Raw genomic sequence first — 24,434 nt, 5'->3', positions numbered from 1 at the left:
CTAACGGGAATTGAAGGTTCTAGTGTCATTTTAAGTAACCGAAAAATAGGAGGGCACCTAGGCCCCTAGGCACCTAGGCTTCCAACACTCTTTTCTCCCGAAGTTACCAGATCAAAATTTTGAGATATCCATTTTGTTAAGCATAGTCGAAAAACCTAATAACTATTTCTTTGGGGACGACTTAATCCCCCACAGTCCCTGAGGAATGGCGACCAATTTCATATACGAAAGAATTTCTGTTCGTTTTAAATTTTAATGTCGCTCCTTACTTTCAGTTGAAAAAACTTGTTTTTATTTATTTATTTAAATAAAAAAAAACCTAGTTTTTTCAACTGAAAGTAAGGAGCTACATTACAACTTAAAACGGACAAAAATTTTTACGTGTATTAAGGGGATTAGCATTATTTTCTTTTTTTATTTAAATTGAAACAAACCGCTCTCTTATTAGGTTTATGATAGTATTTGAAACACAATTGACCTAATCTTTCTTTGCAGTACAAATACGATTACGCCCCATATCAATTTGCCTGGGCCGTCAAGGACGACTACACCTACAATGACTATGCCCATGAGCAGGTCACAGACGACAAAGGATACACCAAGGGAAGTTACCGTGTTCTCCTCCCAGACGGTCGTGTCCAGACAGTAACCTACACAGCTGATGCCTACAATGGATACAATGCTGAAGTTCAGTACACTGGTGAAGCTAAATACCCTGAATACAAAGCACCAACCTACTCTGCTCCAGAATACAAGACACCAGCATACAAAGCACCAGCCTACCCTGCTCCAGAATACAAAACTCCAGCATATCCTGCTCCAGAATACAAGGCACCAGCCTACCCTGCCCCAGAATACAAGGCATCAGCATACCCAACTCCTGTATACAAAGCACCAGCTTATGAGCCAAAATACTAGATATTTATAGAAATTATTATTCGTTATTTTTATACCAGAATAAAAGTTACTTCATTGAGGATATATTGACTTAAATCGATACTTTACTCTTTTTTTATAGTATATTCATTTTCATATAAGCAAAATCATTGAAATGGATTCTAATTTAAACTTGAGTTTTCAAACAGTTCGTGGTAACGAACTGTAGTAAGGAGCTTAAAGTTAGGGCACTCACGAGCCTACAGTGGCTTAAGATTGAGTTGATATTATGGTTACATCCCGTTAAAACACAAAGATAATTTGACAATGTTGAACGTTTAAAAAATTTCATCAGGTTTTAGTCACAAAAAACCATCCCAAATAGCTCAAAGATAAGTTACTTTTGAAACAGAAGATAACAGATTCTTTTTTCTTTTAAAAAATTGCCTCATTAATCTTTGTCTAGCTAAAAAATAAGGCTCAGCATATTCACTGTCTGAAAAAAAACTCGCGAATACGGTAAACTATTATGTGTGAGTCATAGTAAACATACATTATAGTCAATGCACACATATTCATATGCACGTTCAGGAAATAAGTTTTGGTTCGCACTACTATCAAATATGTCAACATTTGCTCACATCATTTTCATCAAGGATCATTTTCAGGGGTGATCGTATGGAGCCAGTAGTCCTAGAATGTCGCGAGAGGGCTTATTCTAACGGAATTGAAAGTTCTAGTGCCATTTTTAGTAACCAAAAAAATAGGTGGGCACCTAGGCCCCTTCCAACACTCTTTTCTCCCGAAGTTACCAGATCAAAACTTTGGGATATCCATTTTGTTAAGCATAGTCGAAAAACCTAATAACTATGTCTTTGGGGACGACTTGATCCCCCAGAGTCCCTGAGGAATGGGGACCCTTTTCATATACGGAATAGTTTCTGTTCGTTTTAAGTTTTAATGTCGCTCCTTACTTTCAGTTGAAAAAACTTGTTTTTATTTATTTAATTAAATGAAGAAACCTAGTTTTTTCAACTGAAAGTAAGAAGCTACATTACAACTTAAAACGGAAATTTTTTTTACGTGTGTTAAGGGGATTACCCCCTCCTCAACACCTCGCTCTTAACGCTAAAGTTTGAATTTGGTCCCAATCCTTTAAGAACGACTCCTGAAACACAAGGGTTGTTTAATTAGAACAACAGGAAGCTTTTTTAAAAGTACTAAAAAGACTTTAGCGTAAAGAAAAAGGTGTTGAGGAGGGGGCAATCCCATTCATACACGTAATAATTTCTGTTCGTTTTAGGTTTTAATGTTGCTCCTTACTCTGAGTTGAAAAAACTTGTAAGAAAAACTTGTGTAACTTACAGCCCTTTTCCCAAAGACTATGGACAGCAATGTCATCACCAAAAGCATTGTTATTTCATATTCAGCAAATACATTTGAAATTAACTATGAAAAGGTTAAATAATAAGTTAAATAAAAAGCTCCTATTATAAGGAGTGAGAGCATTAAACTATATTTGGCGAAGCTCAACTCTTGCGAACAGGAGGAAGGAAGGGAGTATGTGAAGGAATAGTTATTTGAAATTTTGAGATTCAATTATTTGTTCTTCTATGAATTTCTTCCTCTTAAGAACACTCAATATTTTAAAAATCCTTCTGCATGCTGCAACATTGGTTGACCGTGTTAAAGAGTTTATAGTGAGTTCTCCCAACGGACTAATAATATTTACTAAGGGGACTGGGAGGGGGAGTATACGGGAGGGGTTCTTGTATATCTCAAGTTAAGGGTTTTGGACAATAACTATTACAATGTTACCGTATTATACTTCCAAGCTTTTCCACTTAAGAAGTGGCATCCAAAGTATCGTTTTTCGTGCAATATGGCACTTACGGATGGTAAAACTGACAATAGCATGTATATATGAGCAATAGTTTTCAAATGAGCCATTAAAAATCTCTCAAGGACGTTCTGGATGCCCACTAGCCTCAGCTTTTCCACTTGAGACATGGCACCAATAATGCCATTTTTAGTGCCATTTGGCACTTGCAGATGGTAGATTTTATAGTAAAAAAAGTAAATAAAAGTAATATCTTTTATATGAGCTAAAAAAAAAAAAAAATATATTTACGATGTTTTGGCAGCCCGCTTGTTTTAGTATCATACGGCACTTGCAGATGGCTGAATTTATATAAAACAAGTAGATATGATAAATAGCTTTGGAATGAGCCATTAGCCATCTCTCTATGATTTTCTGGTAGCCCGCTAAAAACAACGCAAAAATCAACAAAAACGTGAGACAGCTGAGCGTTATCGATGCAAAAAAGTGATTTTCCTTGTTGTTCAAGGAGGGGGCCTGTAATTTTCCCGTGCTTTCGACCATGCTGACCATGCATATAGCACGAAAAAGTTGATCCGCATAAGAGAGGGGCTGTTCCCTCCTTAACGCCTCGCTCTTTACGCTAAAGTTTTTTATTGTTTTGAAAAGTAGAGCGGGGCATTGAGAAGGGGACAACCCCTTTCATATACGGAATAATTTCTATTTGTTTTAAAGTTTAATGTCGCTCCTTACTTGCAGTTAAAAAACTTGTTTTTTATTTAATTTCACATAGAATCGTAGTTTATTTAAGCCAGCTCCAATATTTATTTTAATTTTGTCCCTTAAATATTCCTTAAAGGTGTGCTCGAAGAGTTTAGGTTAATTTCAATAAAACCAGTAAATCTTCAAAGCCCTCTTTACAAGGTAAGCGGAGATATGCTAAATTTTTTAAGAGTCCAGTACAGATTCAACGAACTAAGGGAACTTCAAGTTGAAAAAAACCGGTAAACTTGAGTTAGAATTAGGTGAAAACTAAAAAAAAAAAAACATTTGGAAACGGTATTCTGAAAAGGGTATTCTTTTAATTATTAGAACGGTAATTTGTATTCTTTTTTTTTTGTCAGAAGAAAGACCACAGATGCGTGCTTATTTGTTTTTTTCGTTTTTCTTCTCAGGGATGATCATATCGAACCAATAGTCCTAGAACATCGACAGAGGGCTCATTCGAACGGAAGTTAAAAGTTCTAGCGCCCTTTTTCAGTAACAACAAGAGCTAAGAGCTCATTAGGCACTTGTGACGAGGCAAGAAGAGCTAAGAGCCAAGAGATCATATGGTATGAGCTCTAACAAAATTCTATGAATCAATAGATTGATTTAAAAGGAAAATAAGAGGCTAAATGCCGGTCAGGATTTAAAATAAGAGCTCTGAGTCACGATGTCCTTCTAAATATCAAAAGTCATTAAGATCCGATCACCCACTCGTAAGTAATAAATACCTATTTTTTCTAATTTTTCCTCTCCCTTTAGTCCCCCAGATGGTCGAATCGAATCTGGGAAAACGACTTTATCAAGTCAATTTGTGCAGGTCCCTGACACGCCTACCGATTTTCATCGTCCCAGCACGTCCAGATGCACCTGACTCGCCAAATCACTGAACCCCTGCCCCCCAACTCCCCCAAAGAGAGCGAATCCAGTACGGTTCCGTCAATCACGTATCAAGGACATTTGCTTATTCTATCCACCAAGCTTCATCCCGATTCCTCCACTCCAAGTGTTTTCCAAGATTTCCCCCTCCAACTCCCCCAAAGGTCAAAAATCTGGTCGGGATTTGAAATAAGAGCTCTGAGACATGGATTCCTTCTAAATATCAAATTTCACTAAGATCCGATCACCTATTCGTAAGATAAAAATACCCCAATTTTCCCGTTTTCCAAGAATTCCGGTTTCCCCCTCCAACTCCCCCACAATGTCACAGGATCTAGTCGGAATTTAAAATTAGAGCTTTAAAGGACAAGATCCTTCTAAATATCAAATTTCATTAAGATCTGGTCGCCCTTTCGTAAGTTACAAATACCTCATTTTTCAAAATTATCCCCCCCCCAAAATCCACCAAAGAGAACAGATCCGGACCGGTAATGTCAGTCAAGTATCTTACACATCTTTTTATTCTTCACATCCAGTTTCATCCTGATCTCACCGCTTTAAGTATTTTCTAAGATTTCCAGTCCCCCCAACTGCCTCTCCCCCCAATTACGCTTCATCTGGTTGAGATTTAAAATAAGAGATTTGAGTCACAAGGACCTTCTAAATATGAAGTTTCATGAAGATCCGATCACTCCTTCGTAAGTTAAAAATAAGTCATTTTTTCTAATTTTTCAGAATTACCCCCCCCCCCCCAATAGAGCGGATCCGTTCCAATTATGTAAATCACGTATCTAAGACTTCTGCTTATTTTCCCCACAAAGTTTCATCCCGATCCCTCCAATCTAAGCGTTTTCCATAATTTTAGGTTCCACCACCCCAAACTCCCCCCTATGTCACCAGATCCAGTTGGAATTTAAAATAAGATCTTTGAGACACGATATCCTTCTAAATATTTAGAAAGACATCGTTTTCCGGAGCTCTTATTTTAAACCCCGAACAGATCTGGTGACATTGGGGGGGGAGTTGGGAGGGGGAGACCTAAAACTTATGAAAAACTTAGAGTGGCGGGATCGGGATAAAACTTGGTGGGAAAAATAAGCAAAAGTCCTAGATACATGATTGACATAACCAGAACAGATCCGCTCTCTTTGGGATAGTTGGGGGGGGGGGGTAATTCTAAAAATTAGAAAAAATGAGGTATTTTTAACTTACGAACGGATAATCGGATCTCAATGAAATTTGATATTTAGAAAGATATCGTGTCTCAGAGCTCTTATTTTAAATCCCGACCGGATCTGCTGACATTCGGGGGAGTTGGGAGGGGGAACCAAAAACTTGGAAAACACTTAGAGTGGAGGGATCGGGATGAAACTTGATGGAAAAAATAAGCACAAGTCCTAGATACATAATTGACATAACCGGAAAGGATCCACTCTCTTTGTGGTAGTTGGGGGGGGGGGTTAATTCTGAAAAAATTAGAAAAAATGAGGCATTTTTAACTTACGAACGGGTGATCGGATCTCAATGAAATTTGATATTTAGAAGGATATCGTGTCTCAAAGCTCTTATTTTAAATCCCATCCGGATCTGGTGACATTGGGGGGAGTTTGGGGTGGTGGAACCTAAAATCATGGAAAACGCTTAGATTGGAGGGATCGGGATGAAACTTTGTGGGAAAATAAGCAGAAGTCTTAGATATGTGATTTACATAATTGGAACGGATCTGCTCTATTGGGGGGGGGGGTTAATTCTGAAAAATTAGAAAAAATGACTTATTTTTAACTTACGAAGGAGTGATCAGATCTTCATGAAACTTCATATTTAGAAGGACCTCGTGACTCAAATCTGTTATTTTAAATCACAACCGGATCAAGCGTAATTGGGGGAAGGGGCAGTTGGGGGGGACTGGAAATCTTAGAAAATACTTAAAGCGGTGATATCAGGATGAAACTGGATGGGATTATTACCACGTTACCACGAACTGTTTGATCAAATAGTTCATGGTAACAAACTGTAAGTAAGGAGCGACCAGGCTCAATAGTAACCTCAATAGAACTCTAAAAAACGAAGTTTTGATACCAATAGATATATCAAAAGAGGCTTATTATGCTGATTCCAAATATATAAGTTTCATTAAGACTAGTCTTACCTATCAAAAGCTGAGAGCCTGAGAACAATTGACTGATTTTCGAAAAAAGGGGGAAAGACCCCCTAGAAGTCATAGAATTTTAATGAAAAACATATCATCAGATTCAGCGTACCTAAGAATACTACTGTAGAGGTTTCAAGCTTATATCTGCAAAAATGTGTAATTTTGTAATTTTTGCCAGACGGAAGATCACGGATGCGTGTTTATTTGTTTTTTCCCCAGGGGTGATCGTATCTACCCAGTGGGCCTAGAACGTCGGGAGATGATTCATTCTAGATCTAGCGCCCTTTTGTAAATGACCCAAAAAATGGACCCCCTCCCATGCCACTTTATTTCCCAAAATCGCCCGATCAAAATTTTGAGATAGCTGTTTTTCAGCATAGTTGAAAGGCCCAATAACTTTGTCTTTGGACATAAAATAACCCCCTAAGACCCTGTAGAAAGGTTTTTAAGTTACAAAACTTGCCCATCGTTTTAAACGATAAAATATAAACTGCCTACTTACAGCAACTGAAATATAAACTGCCAGCATCCGGTTCTGTTGAGCAATGTCGAAGCGTTGGACACGGATATCAAACAGTTCGTGGTAACGAACTGTAATAAGGAGCGACCGGCTCAATAGTAACCGAAACTCTAGAAAATGGAATTTTGATACCAATAGTTACATCAAAAGAATTGCATTTTAACGCTGATTTTAAATATATTACTTTCATAAAGTTTAAATTTACCCAGCAAAGGTTACGAGCCTGAGAAAATTTGCCTTATTTTAGAAAATAGGGGGAAAACCCCCATAAAAGTAATAGAATCTTGATGAAAATCACACCATCAGATTCAGCGTATTAGAAGAACTCTACTGTAGAAGTTTCAAGCGCCTATCTATAAAAATGTGGAATTTTGTATTTTATTGCCAGACGACCGATCACGGTCTTTATTTATTTTTTTTTCTCAGGGGTTATCGTATTGACCCAGTGGTCCAAGAATGTCGCGAGAAGGCTTATTCTGACGGAAATTAAAAGTTCTAGTGCCCTTTTTAAGTGACCAAAAAATTGGAGGGCACCTAGGCCCCCTCCCTTGCTCATTTTTTTCCCGAAGTCACCGGATCAAAATTCTGAGATAGCCATTTTATTAAGCATAGTCGAAAAACCAAATAACTATATCTTTGTGGATGACTTACTCCCCCACAGTCCCCGTGGGAGGGGCTGCAAGCTACAAACTTTGACCAGTGTTTACATATAGTAATGGTTATTGGGAAGGGTACAGACGTTTTCAGGGGGATTTTGTGGTTGGGGGGAGAGTTTGAAGGAAGGGGGTTATATGGGAGGAACTTTCCATGGATGAATTTGTCATGGGGGAAGAGAATTTCCATGAAGGGGGCGCAGGATTTTCTAGCATTTAAAAAAAATGAAAAAATAAATATGAAAAAGTTTTTTTTCAACTGAAAGTAAGGAGCAGCATCAAAACTTAAAACGAACATAAATTATTACGCACATGAGGGGTTCACCTCCTAAAATACCTCACTCTTTACGCTAAAGCATTTTGAGTAATTTCAATTATTTATTCTACGGCCTTTGTGATTCAGGGGTCATTCTTAAGGAATTGGGACATAATTTAAGCTTTACTGGTAAGAGCGAGGTATTGACGAGAGGGGCGAAACCTTTCATATACGTAGTAAAAACATACGAACATAGAAGTTCGTTAGAAAATTTAATTTGTAAGTTACGTATATTTTTACTAATGAAAACATTCGTAAAAAATTAGAAGTTCTAGTTACCTTTTTAAGTAACCAAAAAATTTGAAGGTAACTAGGCCTCCTCACCCTCTCCTTTTTTCTCAAATTGTCCGATCAAAACTATGAGAAAGCCATTTAGCCGAAAAATTAAATTAATATGCAAATTTCGTTTTAACTATTCATGTGCGGAGAGCCAAAATCAAAACATGCATTAATTCAAAAACGTTCAGAAATTAAATAAAAAAAACAAGTTTTTTAAACTGAAAGTAAGGAGCGATATTAAAACTTAAAACGAACAGAAATTACTCCTTATATGAAAGGGGCTGTCCCCACCTCAACGCCCCGCTCTTTACGCTAAAGTTTTTTACTGTTTTAAAAAGTAGAGTTGAGAGAAAGAGTCTAAAGACTTTTTGAGAGAAAAGTAGAGTTGATTACTGTAAATAATAAGTCTTTTTCAAAGTGACAACTAGATATATACAATCACTTCTGGAAAAAAAATGGTAATAAAACACAAAAAACGTGTCCGTTCAGGGGGAAAATACAGAAATTCCCAGCATTCCGTTCAGGGGAAACATTTCTGATTATAATGGCTTCATAATCAGCTCATGGGTTCTCTTGCAATGCAAGCAAAAATTGAAGGCATATTTTTTATTTTTTTTTTACCGAAATTGCCCCTTATTAAGTTGTTTTCCTTGTGTTTTCTATAACTATAGGAATAACCTTGTGTACTAATAACTGCACTAATTACTAATAAACAAATACATATTTAGAATCACAATAAAGAGATGATTCTTTGGTTGAATGTTATCAAAAGTTAGACTCTTATACTTTCGTTACTGACAAGGATCGTTATTTACTTACCATTAATTACTATAAGGAATTAAAAATTTTTTGTTGCTCCAACCCAATCATATAGAAAAATGTTTCTGGAAAACTCGAAAGGGGTCACTTAGTCACAAATTAGAACTTTTATTTTCCTTATTATTGGTTCAAGTTCAAGTTCTATTTATTTTCATAAAATAACAATAACAAAAACAATATCCCAAAGGGCTCAATGGCCCGTTATTTGGGAAACGGCATACAATAAATAAAGAATCATAAAACTTGTCATAAACATACTAACCAGCATCTAAATATAAATATATAAGGAAAAGAAATCAACTCACCGGCAGTTCCCACGAAACAGCGACCCTCATATCACCCGACAATAAAATACAAATTAAAATTCTCGCGTCATCGAGGACACAACACCAACAAAACAACAACCCAAAAAAGAAAAATAAATAAATAAACCATAAGAAACATTTAATAAGAAGCTTTTAATAAGAAACTTTTCATATGTCTCTTAAAGGAGCCAAGTGTTCGTGACTGCCGGATCTCAGCGGGAGTCAAGTTCCAAGCACGCCCCACAGTCACAGCCAGGCCAAAGTCTGAACGAACCGAGGGACTAGCTGGAATCATCACATCCTCCCAGTTACGAACTATATACAAATATACTTCCCCTACTAGCTTAAGCAGTCCCGAAAAACAACATGGGAGATCTCCCTGGAAGTATTGATATGCCAACGAAGATAAAGATAAAACATAAATATCTTTAATTTTGAGGAGGTCAAGAGGAGTGTGTGTAGCCGACTGGAGAATCCTTGCCGCTTTCACATAAAGATTGTGAATAGGAGCAAGTACCGAGGAAAATGTGGACATCCACACAGACGAACAGTAACATATATAAGGGTAAATCAGAGATAAGTATAAAAACGGAGGATAGGGAAAGGAAATAAACGCTTTAATTTTCGGATGATCCCAAGTCCACGGGAAATTTTCACTCTTATTATTTGAACATGTCACTTAAATGACAAATTTTCATCCAAAAGAACTCCCAGGAATCGCACATATTGATCTGGGGGACGACTTATGGAGCCTCTTGGCGTATGAAGCTCAGTAATTGTGGGGCAGCTCACACCTTTACGAGAAAAAATAAGAAGGTAAGACTTTTTTACATTTAACGTTAGTTGATCTATGTCAAACCAAAAGAGTATTTTCTCAGTCATTGCTTGAAGCATTAGAATAAGGGATGATTCATCCGAGCTGCAGCACCTAAAGTAGTGTCATCTGCAAATGCTATTAATTCTTCTCGACTATCAGGTGTGAACACCAACGTACTCTGAGAGTAAGAATTGTGACACAATCCACAGCAAACTTTGTTAATTGGGGTGTTAAAAAGTCGGTAGAGATCGTTCACATAGATGAGGAAGAGGGTTGGCCCAAGAATAGAACCTTGGGGTACTCCGTATTCAATTGGAACTTTTTCGTCTGTAACTTCCGTGGCGGTAGATCTGTCAGTTAGGTATGACGAGAACCAAGACAATGCTTCCCCACGGACACCAACATGACAAAGTTTACCAATGAGAATCTTATGTGTTAGGCTGTCAAAAGCTTTTTTTACATCAAGAAAAATGGCTGCAGGAATAAGATTAGAATCTAAAGATCGTCGTATAAACTGAAGAAGTCTATTACAAGCAAGTTCTGTAGGATACTTTGCGCGAAACCCAAACTGATGCTGATGGAAAAAAAAATTTAGCTTCAAGAAATCTCACCAGACGTTTGAGCATTGCCCTTTCAAATATCTTAGAGAACACTGACAAAAGAGAGATCGGCTTGTAGTTCACAGGATCCTTTCGGTCACCTACTTTAAAGAGAGCTATAACACGTGCAAGTTTAAGACGTTGGGGATATACTCCTAGTTGAAATGACCTATTAATCAAATGGTAAATTGGGGTGATAATCGATGGAAGAATATGTACCAAGATCTTCTTTCAATCTATCCAGCTCCACTGGTGAGCAACAAAATCTCGGTTTATCCTGGGGGACTAATTTTTGTGGATTTTGGAGGATTTGAAACAGGGCTGAAACTGGCAAATGGTCGGAAATGTCAGAAAGCAGTACTTCATTCTTAATGGAGGATAGCGATGAAAAAATATTGTCAATTAATGTTGCTAGCTGGTTTGAAATCCTTGTCGGTATGTTTATACAAGGAGCCAATCCGTGCGAAATTAGTAAAGACAAGAGATTAGAAGCCTGCCTAGATGACGATTTCGTAAGGTCAAGGTTAAAGTCACCTATCAATATAACTTCATATTTTTCAGCAAAAACTTTCCTAAGCACGTCTTCCAATGTTTCAAGAAATTCAGTCACAGATCCGCTTGGAGAAAGATATACTTCGCAAATTATTACCCTTTCCTTAGCGTTAATTGGGATTTCAATAAAAAGTGACTCAAATATTTTTTCATTATTTATGCATAAATCATGTCTTAGTACAGCCTGAAAATTATTTTGGGTATAAAATCCGAGTCCACATTTAAGATCTATTGGAAGGCAGCCCACAATGGGGCAACACACTTTTTTATTCAATGTCTTTTCCCTATTCTGCTGTCTTTCCTTTGATTTTCTTATAATTAATTTAAAGTTCCAAATTTCCAGGGGGGCATTGCCCCCCTGCTTGCGGTCATGGTCAAAACATTTGTCCAAGATCACACATTACTGGAGGGTTTACCCTGAATCCTCTTCCATGAAGTAGATATAATCGTTACAAAGATTATAAATAGTTTTATCCTGTCTATTTAATATTAAAAAAAGCAAAAATTTTGAATAAGTAAATATTACAACAAGTAATCCTTCTTTTAATATACAACTTTGAGCGGTTCCAAAACTACATGACAACACTTCTCCGATTCCTAATTGGCAAGGGGGTGAGATCAGGGACGTAATTTGCTATGGGGATGAAGGGCAACTGCCCCTCCTAGACCTTAGCTCCCCCGACCCATGATTGCCTCCACCAGCTGAAATTCAGTTTCTCCAAAAAACTTGTCAAAACTAAGATAAGCCATCATAATTCAAGCGTCCACAGAAACGGGGTCAGTTTTCTTTAGCATATCTTCACCTTTTTTATTACTATATGAATCGTTTTTCAGTTTTCTCTGTCACTTTCACTGAATTTGGGAAAAAATGGCTCCAACCCTCCCCCCTCCCCGAATTTTGACGAAATCCCACCATTGGTTGGGGTATGAATCTAGTGATCTACTAAGTATGTAGTTGCAACCGAGAAACTGGATCACCTCTATTCCTTTTTTAATCAAAATACTTTACAAGTTTAAAAAATAAGTGCATGTACATTACATTTACAAAAATAGTGAAAAATCTGAAAATAATCATATAGAAGGGACAAAATCGTGAGGGAAAAACAAATTTCCAAGCAGAAATCAAACATAAGACGCTCTGATTTGAACTCCAACACTCTACTATAAGGACCAATGCTCTAATAATCTAATTTAATCAATTGGTGTTTTTAGGACCATGATTGTTTAATTTTTCAAGGGGGCTTGGAGGAGGAACATACGGAAGGTGTTCTTGCAAACCACCAGTTTAAGGGTTTTAGAAAACACTCATTACAATAATATCGTTTTAGACTTCCAAGCTTTTCTACTTAAGAAGTGACACCAAAAGTATTATTTTTAGTGGTAAATCGCACTTATTGATCGTAGAACTGATAGAAATTATGTAGATATAAGCAATATCTTTCAAACACTCTTAAAAGTTCTGGTAGCCCACTAGCCTTAGCTTATCCACTTGAAACATGGCACCAAAAGCGCTTTTTTTAGTGTCATTTGGAATTTGAAGATGGTGGAATTTATATGAATAAATGACACAAAGTGCCAGTTTTAGTCCCATAGGGCACTTACAGGTAGTGTAATTTATGTAAAGCACGTAGATAGGAGAAATAGCTTGTGAATGAGCAGTTAACGCTCTCTCTACGATGCTCTGGTAACCCGCTAGCCCTGGAAAAAATGAAAAAAAAAACCGGAGAGAGATCAGTACTACCCATGGAAAAAAGTGATTTTCCTTGTTGTTCAAGGTGAGGTCCTGTAATCTCTCTGTGCAAGGTTATCGATCATGCTGATTCCAATGGTATACTTTTTGTTTTGATCTGACGCCATTTTCGAGGAGTTTCAGACTTTTTTTTTCGAAATCACCATAAATTTCTTTTCGCAATAAATTTTCACTTTTAGGGCAAACCAAAATAAAAGTTACAATTCCTGAATCAGTGTCAGATGGCAGTTTTTTCTATGGGACAGCTTTTTCTAAACGCAATTTTTCACTTTGGTTACTATGGGCTGTGGTTTGCTCTTTACTAGGTTGCAGCAACTGCTGCAACCATGAAAGCGGAAAGCCAAAATGGGAATGGGTGAGATATAGTGTGGCAAAAAACAAATAAAGACAGACAACGGAAGCCATGGCTGATCAGCTTCAAATTTACTGCTTTACTTTTTCTGGAAACATCCGTCCAGACTCTCCAATTTTGGTCTACTTTTCCGTTTTAAGGAACCTCTAGAATCCCATAAAATGGAATAGCAAAGTGGAAATGAAAAAATCGTTACTCAGGGTCCATTTTTCCGCTTTCACTTATCTGCTATTCCATTAAAAAAAAAAAAAAAAAAAACTGTTAAATTTTCTTCAGAAATACTAAACAATAAAACACCTTAAAAGAAGATGCTGATGCGCACGCGATGAAGATGCGGTGCATTATATCTTATTTTGAAGTTGTTCATTTGTAGAAAATAATAAAACAAAACAAGTTAACCATTCTCTCGATCTGAGAGGAATCAAAAGCTTCCTGGGATTCCATGTTTCACTGTCTCAATGGCTCTTCAGCTGTTGACAGTAGATATTAGATTGTAAATGTACTAATCATACATCAATAATTCTGGCAGTTTAAAACTGAATGGCATAATTGACACGACAGAACGTATATACGATTATAAACAGGTTACAAAACAAACAAAATTGTTTCCAGGACAGTCGCTTCGGGAATTGTATTACCTTTTAGATATAAGAAGATTCCACTCCCGACAAGATGCCGCTGCTAAAAACAACTGCACCTTTACCTTCTATAAGACATTATAGGATTATAGTTAAACAGAATCAATACCAAAATACTTGGCTGGTACAAAAAGTAAAGCCTCCGAAACTAAGTAGAAAGATACTAAACGCCTCCAAAATAAGTAGCAAGTAAGTAGATAAGAAGATTCAATATTTGAAAGTAGAAAAGTCCAAAAATAAATATTCTACTGCCTAAATAAGTAGAAGAGGAAACACTGTCTTACACAAACAAAGACCACGTCAAGAATTTGATTGCATATACGGGAAGTGCAAGATTTGAAAGAGATGTCTTCAGGCTACACGGCTTGCAGTAATTCTCTTGCGAATTCGTACTTTTTTTTGGAAGCATCAGTCCCGATATTTTATAGCCACTCCTCGTAAACCAGCTCTGTTTTTCATGGGATATTTGCGGCTGGCACTTTTTCGTTGTTAAACAATTTTCCGCAAATATCTTCATAATAAGTACATAAACTAGTAACCCCTCATCACCAAACATGACCAACGATCAGTAATTACATGTATGTCATTTTTCTTAAAAATTTTATCCGTTTTTTTCCCAATAGATACCACAGCACTGAAGTTGCTAACCACTTAAAATTACTTAAATTTGTGGATCTATGGAGGTGATTTATGTCCTTTCTTTCATACTTAGAATTATAAATGCATTTGCGTATTTTAAGTCCCAAATTTCTTTGGTCGGCATATTAAATTATATTTGTTGCAGAGGAAAAGTTTTAACTGATTCCGCGATCAAGAGAGGAGGATGAACAAAGAGCATTCAAAAGAAGAAAAAACTAATAAGTGCGAATTTCTTAGGATTTCGGCATGTAGCACAGGATTCCTGCGTATAAATTCACGTCAAGGAGTATGAGAGACTTACAAGAACGGAAAAAAGCGCTAATATCATAAAGAAAATCACTAACGCTATCTAGCGCTTGATGATTTTGTTTCCTTTTATAAGCCGGTCAAAAACTGCTATCTTTTCAGATGCGTAAAGAAGAAACGATCAAAAATGGAGGCTAAACAAAAATACTGAATCTTCTATAAGATGTTGGTAAACAAAACAGAACTATGCCACAATTAGATCTACCAGCTTAAAGGCAAACAACTAACTTATATTGTCAATATTTTCGACAGCTAACCTAGGCCCAAATCAAATAAATTGCATTTTCACTTAATAACTATTGAAAACACAAAAAATACTGATGAATAATCACTAACTAGTAATTTTTGGCTTAATCTTATTTCGTTGCATATTAATCATGTCAATTATCCAATTTTTGACTGTTTTAATGAAGTCGCCAGAAGCAGCATTGTCAGTGGGGCAAGTATTTTTTATTCCCTATATTCAATTGTCAAATCGCGGAATACCCAACTTCTATATGTTTCCTACGATGCTTTTTTTTTGTTTTAAAACGGACAAGACCATACTTTTTCTCGTTATAGGGTCCATTTTAAGCAGGTTATGCTGTAACCTCTAGAATATTCGCATTTGTTTGCAGACGCGTGTTCGAGGGATTAGATGAAAAATAACACGGATTCCATAGTCAAACCACAAACAGGTGTAGGTTAAGGAACTAAGCGTTTGTAGCAATTTAGAATCCAAGGTGGCCAAATGTGCCGGGAGGGTGTGGTCATTTTTTCTTTTTGGATTAATCCATATATAAGATCCCAAAGTATTCATTTTTGATATCAGTTTTGTTTTGAGGTTATTACTTACGGTACTAAAAAGATGAAAGTAAGTCCTTTGTTTATACTAAATTCTTCAAATGACTTTTCAATAATAGGACATACAATACCATAATAGTAGCCTACGTCATTGACAATATTTCCAAAGTATTATCAATGTAATTCATAACTAGAACCAAAATAAGAGGGAGAACGTAATTATGTTTGAGATCCTTCCTCGAAAAATCTCCGACTCTTACACTAGCTGTAAAAATGCATGTAAAACGACAAAAACTAACAAGAACGTACCTCCGACTCATGCGCTGGTCTTAAAAATGCAGGCAGAGAAACCATAGCTTCCCTCGAAATAAAAAAATTCTTTTGGTGCCTCCCCCTCGAGCAATATTCTTTTCGTAAAATCCCCCGCCACAAGGACAAAAATCCCACATACGATCTTTTCATACATACTGTTAGTCTCAATAACGCTTAAAGTTAGATATACAAAATCTTTTTTCAAATTAATGCTTAAGTACTTCTTAAAATGTTTCCCTATAAAACATTCCATGGTAACAAACAGTAAGTAAAGAGCGATATGGCCCGATAGTAACCGAAACTCAAAAAATGGAATTTTTAAAACAATAGGTATATCAAAAGATATTTTTAAACTGATTTCAAACAAATAAAATTCATTAAATATAATGTTACCCATCCAATTCATTAAATATAATGTTACCCATCCAACGCTACGAGCCTGAGAAAATTTGCCAGATGTTCCTGAGCATATCAGATAATCCTACTGCAGAGGTTTCAAGCTACTATCTACGGAAATGTGGATTTTTTGCCAAAAGAAAGACTACGGCTGCGTGTTGATTTTTTTTCTCCCAGTGGTAATCGTAACGAATCAATGGTCCTAAAAGATTGGGAGAGAACTTATTCGAATGTAAATAAAAAGATCTAGTGTCCTTTTAAGTGACAAAAAGATTGCACGGTAACAAGCCCCTTTTTACACCCCTTTCCCCAAAAGACATCCAATCCAAATTTTAAGATAGCTATTTGATTCAGAATAGTGGAAAGTCCAGTAAATATGCTTCTTTGGATGACATGACCCGCCATAGTCTGAAAGGGCTGTAAGTAACGCAATTTGCCCAATGTTCATATACAGCATTTGCTATTGGGAAACTTACGGAATTTTTCTGGCCGGAATTGCTGTGGGGACGGGTTTTCCACAGAGAAAATTTTCTCTGGGGAGGAAAGTTTCAAAGAGATATTTTATACAGAAGGGGATAAGGAAGGGGATTTCCTGGCATGATTTGAAAAACAGTCAGAAATTAAATAAAAAAACAAGTTTCTTTCAACTAAAAGTAAGGAGCAACATTAAAACTTAAAACGAACAGAAATTACTCTGTATATGTGAGGGAAAGCCCCATCTCCAACCTATGCTCCTTTCGCTAAAGTTCGACTTTTTGTCACAATTCTTTAGGAAAGACTGCTCAAACACAAGGGACGTTGAATTTGAATGAGAAGTATTTTAAAAGAACTTTAAGACTGTAGTATAAAATAAAAATAATAAATGAATGAACTCTTTAACTACTAAATTACAAAAACTATACATACACACAACCGCCTGGGAAAGGTCAAACAGCCTGATGTTGGACGGCTGCAATCCTCTGATTCTGAACCTATTTATTTAAAAAAACAAAAATAAAGAAGGACAAAAACACTCTCACTCAATTACCGCTTAATACCAGAATATACACAAATAAAGGCTAATAATAATAATAATAAAACAAAAATTGTCTGGCAGCCCCCTCATATACGGAATAATTGCTATTCATTTTAAAATTTAATGTTGCACTTTACTTTCAGTTGAATTTTTAAATAAAAAAAAGAAACTGGAGACACTCCCTGTACTTTTCAGTTTTTAACTAAATTAGATTAGGCTATAAGTCAGACAGGCAAGCTGAAATCCCATTTTTGGTGTATAGCACAGTAGACTGGATTTGGCCCTCCCCCTATAGGCTAGGCTACACTGAATTCTGGATATGGCTCGAATAAAGCTGTATATAAACCATGACAATGGTATAAGTAACAATTATTAACGTAAATTAATTTCGTGAATACGGAATAATTAGTATTCATTTTAAGTTTAAGTTGCTCCTTACTTTCAGTAGATTTTTTTTTTAATAAAAAAAAAGAAACTGAAAACATTGTCTGTACTTTTTCAGTTTTTTTACAAAACTGGGCTAGGCTAAAACTCAGAAAGGCAAGCTGAAATCCCATCTTTGGTGAATAACACAATAAACTGGAGTTGGCCCTCCTCCCATCAACTGAACCCTGGATATGGCTCAAATACCGCTGTATATAAACCATGACATTGGTATAAGTAACAATTATTAACGTAAATTAATTTCGTGAAAACGTACGGAAATGTGTGCAAAAGGGTAAACGCAATAAAATATCCAAAGACAAATATTTTAGCTTTGAAATATTAATAAAATAAGAAGTTTATATGAAAACAAAACGTGTAAATCGTACGGAAAGCATGAGACACCTTCAAACAAAACAATTTAGTGTTTGACAATTCAAACGGTTATCAGTATAAACATTAAACACTGAGATGCTAAGAATTCCTTTTTCAGTCGATTTCTTATTAATTAATTCAATAAAAAAAGCTTAATAAAGGTTAAATAGCCATTTTACAACTAGATTTCCAATAAGGCATGTACATGGCAAATCTTGTGGAGCCGGCAGAGGGAGTAGACATTTTCGAGAGGGAGGGGGCAAAAACTGGAGAAATATACGAAATAACGGCAAATACGTAAAACGCAAAAATACTGGGACTTCGTGAAGGTGGCATAGATCTCCATTGCGTTCGTGCCTACCTAACATACTGCTTTCTTTAGGGGGTTGTAATTCCGGTGATGTTTACTTCTGCTAATTTCGGTAATATATTTAATATATGGTCTCGGATGAGCCCAAAATAGGGGTTATACACGCATATTTGGAAAATGGAAATAGGATTGTGTTGAAGAATCAAATAGCCCAGAAGGGGAGCGAGGGGGAAAACACTCGGAAATGTTGAAATTTATTATGATGTTAAGATAGTTTATGGGCTGGAGTCCTACCTTAAGCTGAAAATACTGTCTAGTTATATCATTTATTGGATTGAGCTCAGGGACAATTGCCTTCTAGATAGAATTTTTTTTAAGGCTTATAAACGGAGGAAGTTGTAAAAAAGATTGGAATATTTGCCCGGTTTGCAAAGATGAGATAAATTATTTGCTGCTTTGCTTGAGCCAGTGCCAGGGCCCTTCTACGACAAGGGAGTGTATATTTATGAAAATTGATTGATACTTCCAGATTTATTAAAACCTAAATCTCCACAATCCGTAAGCATATTAGCGAGGTATCTTGATAATTTCTTAAAAGGAAGTTTTTGTTTACTGAAGTGTTTCATCTATGTAACCATTTTAGGGGGGGATTTTCATTGGAATAGGATTTTGGGAGAGTAGAGACCGCTGATGCAACTCTATAGTATTTCAACATAGGGCTGCTTTCTTTGCTTTAAATATACTTTATCTAAAGTTATTAATCATTTTCTTCCAAATTTCAAGTCTAAAAGTCAAGTCTAAGATTACGATTTCTTAAATCTATAGTTTCACGCTTAATTATTAATTTTAGGGATTCGTCGTTTGTGCTTTGATTGCTGCCGCATTTGCTGCACCTCAGGACTACCCAAAGCCGGAATACAAACCTGAATACAAGGCAGCTGAGTATAAGCCAGCATACAAAGCAGCAGACGTAAGTTTGAATTTTCCCTCATTTCGTTTTTCAATAAAAATTAAAGACTATTTAAATGGATAACAATGAAACTAATAAATAGCAAAAGAATACTGAGCTTATTTGAAAACTTCAAAGAAATTGAGTTGCTACACCACAGGAGTGAAATTAAAATTTAACAGGTTAGTCTTTATTTCAAAATACATCTACAAAAATAAATCAATTTAAGTCTTATTTCTTTTAACAAAAGTCTCGAATTAAGCTCAGAATAAGTCAAACCGATATGGTATCAATATATAATCGATAAAGCAACTCCTCATTTGGAAAATCCGAACCGAATACTTGTCATCTAATATCAATATACGATGTATCACAGATTGTTCGATATCAATGTAACTGTGCTTAACTGTGACCTCAATGTAACCGTGAGTTCTTTCTTCGGGGAGGGGTGAACCCATCACGTGTGTGGATATTTGGTAGGCCTGGTGGTTTCATGGTACGCACTGCAAGACCAGGCTGCGGGGATTTCAAACTTCTCTATAAATTGGGGAGGATACTATGACATATTTCATAGATATAATTGGATTTGCAAGAAAAGTTGGCCTTTCTCAAAATCCTACACTATCAAATTTTTATTTACCATTTTGACCAGCCCTTCGTCTAAAACAATAAATTTCCATTGGGTGGGGGTAGGTTGTGAGGTGATTATCCTTGTTATTGCAAAATTTCATCGTAAACTTTCATGGCTGAGAGCAAATCCTGTAAAGACTAAAACCGAAAGTACGTGCGATATAAATAATTGTTTGTCATTTGAATGATTCAACTAATGTACTGAGTTTCACATGTTTTTCATATTATAAAAATATGCGTATTCATCTTTGGTCAAAACTAGCATTAACATCACTGAAACAATGGCATAGCAAAAAATGGGGCTAAGGTTAGGACACGAGTCGTGCGAAACCTAAAAATGATAGACAAATGTTTCATCGTATAATGACTATTCAACAACCTTTTCTAAATTTCAGACCTTAGTAATTACCGTAACAGCTTTTCCCATCCTTAGAAGTCATTATAAAAAAGGGTGTAAATTGTATTTGAGAACAGTTTTGCTAGTTAATACAAGCATGCATAGCAGTTCCAACATCATTTTTGGTAACAGATATCTTTTTTTTTTTTTACATTGGATAGCTTAAATTTTCAATGACATAAAAACCAGAATTTCTCAAGTGCCTTTCTCACTCGGATTTAACATAAATTAATGTGCTTAAAGGGCTCACGGCAAATTGTCATAAACAGCAATGTGAATCGAACTCATTCTGTAGGCATTATTTTTTTTTTTAATTAAATTGAAACAAACCGCTCTCTTATTAGGTTTATGATAGTATTTGAAACACAAATGACCTAATCTTTCTTTGCAGTACAAATACGACTACGCCCCATATCAATTTGCCTGGGCCGTCAAGGACGACTATACCTACAATGACTATGCCCATGAGCAGGTCACAGACGACAAAGGATACACCAAGGGAAGCTACCGTGTTCTCCTCCCAGACGGTCGTGTCCAGACCGTAACCTATACTGCTGATGCCTACAGTGGATACAACGCTGATGTTCAATACACTGGTGAAGCTAAATACCCTGAATACAAAGCACCAACCTACTCTGCTCCAGAATACAAGACACCAGCATACAAAGCACCAGCCTACCCTGCTCCAGAATACAAAACACCAGCATATCCTGCTCCAGAATACAAAGCACCTGCCTACCCTGCACCAGAATACAAGGCACCAGCCTACCCTGCCCCAGAATACAAGGCACCAGCATACCCAACTCCTGCATACAAAGCACCAGCTTATGAGCCAAAATACTAGATATTTATAGAATTTATTATTCGTTATTTTTATACCAGAATAAAAATTAATTCATTGAGGATATATTGACTTAAATCGATATCTTACTCTTTTTTTTTTATAGTATATTCATTTTCATTTAAGCAAAATCATTGAAATGGATTCTAATTTAAACTTGAGTTTTCAAACAGTTCGTGGTAACGAACTGTAGTAAGGAGCTTAAAGTTAGGGCGCTCACGAGCCTACAGTGGCTTAAGATTTAGTTGATATTATGGTTACATCCCATTTCATGTAATTACAAAGATAATTTGACAATGTTGAACGTTTAAAAAATTTCATCAGGTTTTTGTCACAAAAAACCATCCCAAAAAGCTCAAAGATAAGTTACTTTTGAAACAGAAGATAACAGATTCTTTTTTTCTTTTAAAAAATTGCCTCATTAATCTTTGTCTAGCTAAAAAATAAGGCTCAGCGTATTCACTGTCTGAAAGAAACTCGCGATTACGGTAAACTATTATGTGTGAGTCATAGTAAACATACATTATAGTCAATGCACACATATTCATATGCACGTTCAGGAAATAAGTTTTGGTTCGCATTACTATCAAATATGTTAACATTGGCTCGCATCATTTTCAATCTGATCTACATTGTGTCGAGCAACACGAATTAAATCTCTATTTCAAGATTTACTCCCCCCCCCCCCTGATAAACACCAAATAATTAGACATACAGGCGTGGAATAGCAATAAACACGAAAAAGTTGTAAAGTAACCTGACAACCAGAAAAATATCACAGAAAATATTCTAATGGGTTCTTAGTGGTATGATTTCTCTACATAAATTACAAATAGTTTTATTCTGTCAATTAAATAGTAAAAAGGAATTAACATGAATAAATAAATGTAACAATAAGTAATCCTTCTTTGAAGATACAACTTTGAGTGGTTTTAGAACCATAAGCATACTTTTCTCCAGACCCTTATTGGCAATAAGTTAGGGTGTCGGGGCGTAATTTGTTCCAAAAATAGCGTAAAGGAAATTTCACAATTAAAGAAAAAAAAAATAGTGAATTAGCTGAAAAATAGTAATATGTAAGGAAGAAAATCATAATTGAAATAAAAATGCCTGGTTAAGGGATTGAACCCTTGCCATTCTGATTCAGTGTCTATCGCGCTAGCACTCGAACTACGGCGGCTGATGATCGAATCCAATTTATTTGTCAAACAGTTCGAGGTAACGAATCAAACAGCTCGTGGTAACGAACTGTAGTAAGGAGCGACCCGGCCCAATAGTAACCGAAACTCTAAAAAACGGGATATTGATACCAACAGTACATCAAAATAATCATATTTTTGTGCTGATTTTAAATACATAAGTTTCATCAAGTTTAGTATTACCAATCAAAAGTTAAGAGCCTGAGAAAATTTGCCTTAGTTTAAAAAATAGGGAGAAACACCCACTAAAAGTCATAGAATCTGAACGCCATCAAGATTCAACGTATCAGAGAACCCTACTGTCGAAGTTTCAAGCTCCTATCTACAAAATGTGGAATTTTGTATTTTTTGCCAGAAGACAGATCACGGATGCGTGTTTATTTGTTTTTTTCCCAGGGATGATCGTATGGACCCAGTGGTCCTAGAATGTCGCGAGAGGGCTCATTCTAACGGAAATTGAAAGCTCTAGTGCCATTTTTAGTAACCGAAAAAATAGGAGGGCACCTAGGCCCCTTCCAACACTCTTTTCTCCCGAAGTTACCACATCAAAATTTTGACCCAATTCTTTAAGAACGACTCCTGAAACACAAGGGTTGTTTAATTAGAACAATAGGAAGCTTTTTTAAGATTTAATGTTGCTCCTTACTTTCAGTTGAAAAAACTTGTAAAACAAACTTGTGTAACTTACAGCCCTTTTTTCAAAGACTATGGACAGCAATGTCATCACCAAAAGCATTGTTATTGACCGTATTCAGCAAATACATTTATAATTGGCTATAAAAAGGTGAAATAATGAGTTAAATAAAAAGCTCCTATTATAAGGGGTGAGAGCATTAAACTATATTTGGCGAAGCTCAACTCTTGCGAACAGGAGGAAGGAAGGGAGTATGTGAAGGAATAGTCATTTGCAATTTTGAGATTCAATTATTTGTTCTTCTATGAATTTCTTCCTCTTAAGAACACTCAATATTTTAAAATCCTTCTGCGAGCTGCAACATTGGCTGACCGTGTTGAAGAGTTCATAGTGAGTTCTCCCAACGGACTAATAAGATTTACTAAGGGGACTGGGAGGGGGAGTATACGGGAGGGGTCCTTGTATATCTCCAGTTAAGGGTTTTGGACCATAACTATTACAATGTTACCGTTTTATACTTCCAAACTTTTCCACTTAAGAAGTGGCACCAAAAGTATCGTTTTTCGTGCTATATGGCACTTACGGATGGTAGAACTGACAAAAGCACGTATATTTGAGCAATAGCTTTCAAATGAGCCATTCAAATGTCTCTAAGACGTTCTGGATGCCCACTAGCCCCAGCTTTTCCACTTGAGACATGGCACCGACAATGCCATTTTTAGTGCCATTTGGCACTTGCAGATGGTAGATTTTATAGTAAAAAACGCAAATAAGAGCAATATCTTTTATATGAGCTATAAAAAAATCCGTTTACGATGTTTTGAGAGCCCGCTAGCCCCACCCCTTTAGAAATGGCACAAAACGCGCCATATTATTGCCATACGGCACTTGCAGATGGCTGAATTTATAAAAAGCAAGTAGATATGAGAAATAGCTTTGGAATGAGCCATTAGGCATCTTTCTATGACTTTCTGGTAGCCCACTAAAAAAACAAAAAAACTGCAAAAATCAACAAAAAAACGTGAGTCGGCTGAGTGTTATCGATGCAAAAAAGTGAATTTTCCTTGTTGTTCAAGGAGGGGACCTGTAATATTTCCTGTATGAGGTTTTCGACCATGCTGATTCCAATAGTAC

At 36.2% G+C, this 24,434-nt stretch overlaps 2 protein-coding genes across 2 annotated transcripts in view; one reads left to right on the top strand and one right to left on the bottom strand.

The window, feature by feature from the left end:
* LOC136030570 (adhesive plaque matrix protein-like) overlaps positions 1–21,531 on the top strand; it is a 53,707-nt gene extending 32,176 nt beyond the window's left edge. The window contains exons 8-11 of the mRNA XM_065709643.1: positions 496–915; positions 15,848–15,889; positions 19,501–19,620; positions 21,018–21,531. Coding sequence (XP_065565715.1) covers positions 496–915; positions 15,848–15,889; positions 19,501–19,620; positions 21,018–21,470 — 1,035 coding nt within the window. The 3' untranslated portion in view covers positions 21,471–21,531. The remainder of the gene's footprint in view (positions 1–495; positions 916–15,847; positions 15,890–19,500; positions 19,621–21,017) is intronic.
* Positions 1–24,434, bottom strand: part of LOC136030120 (DNA polymerase eta-like) — a 200,297-nt gene that overhangs the window by 74,874 nt on the left and 100,989 nt on the right. The gene's annotated exons all lie outside the window — the stretch shown is intronic.

This window comes from Artemia franciscana, chromosome 8 (genome assembly GCF_032884065.1).
Source record: "Artemia franciscana chromosome 8, ASM3288406v1, whole genome shotgun sequence".
NCBI classification, from domain to species: domain Eukaryota; kingdom Metazoa; phylum Arthropoda; class Branchiopoda; order Anostraca; family Artemiidae; genus Artemia; species Artemia franciscana.
This window is presented reverse-complemented; position numbering and strand designations above follow the sequence as displayed.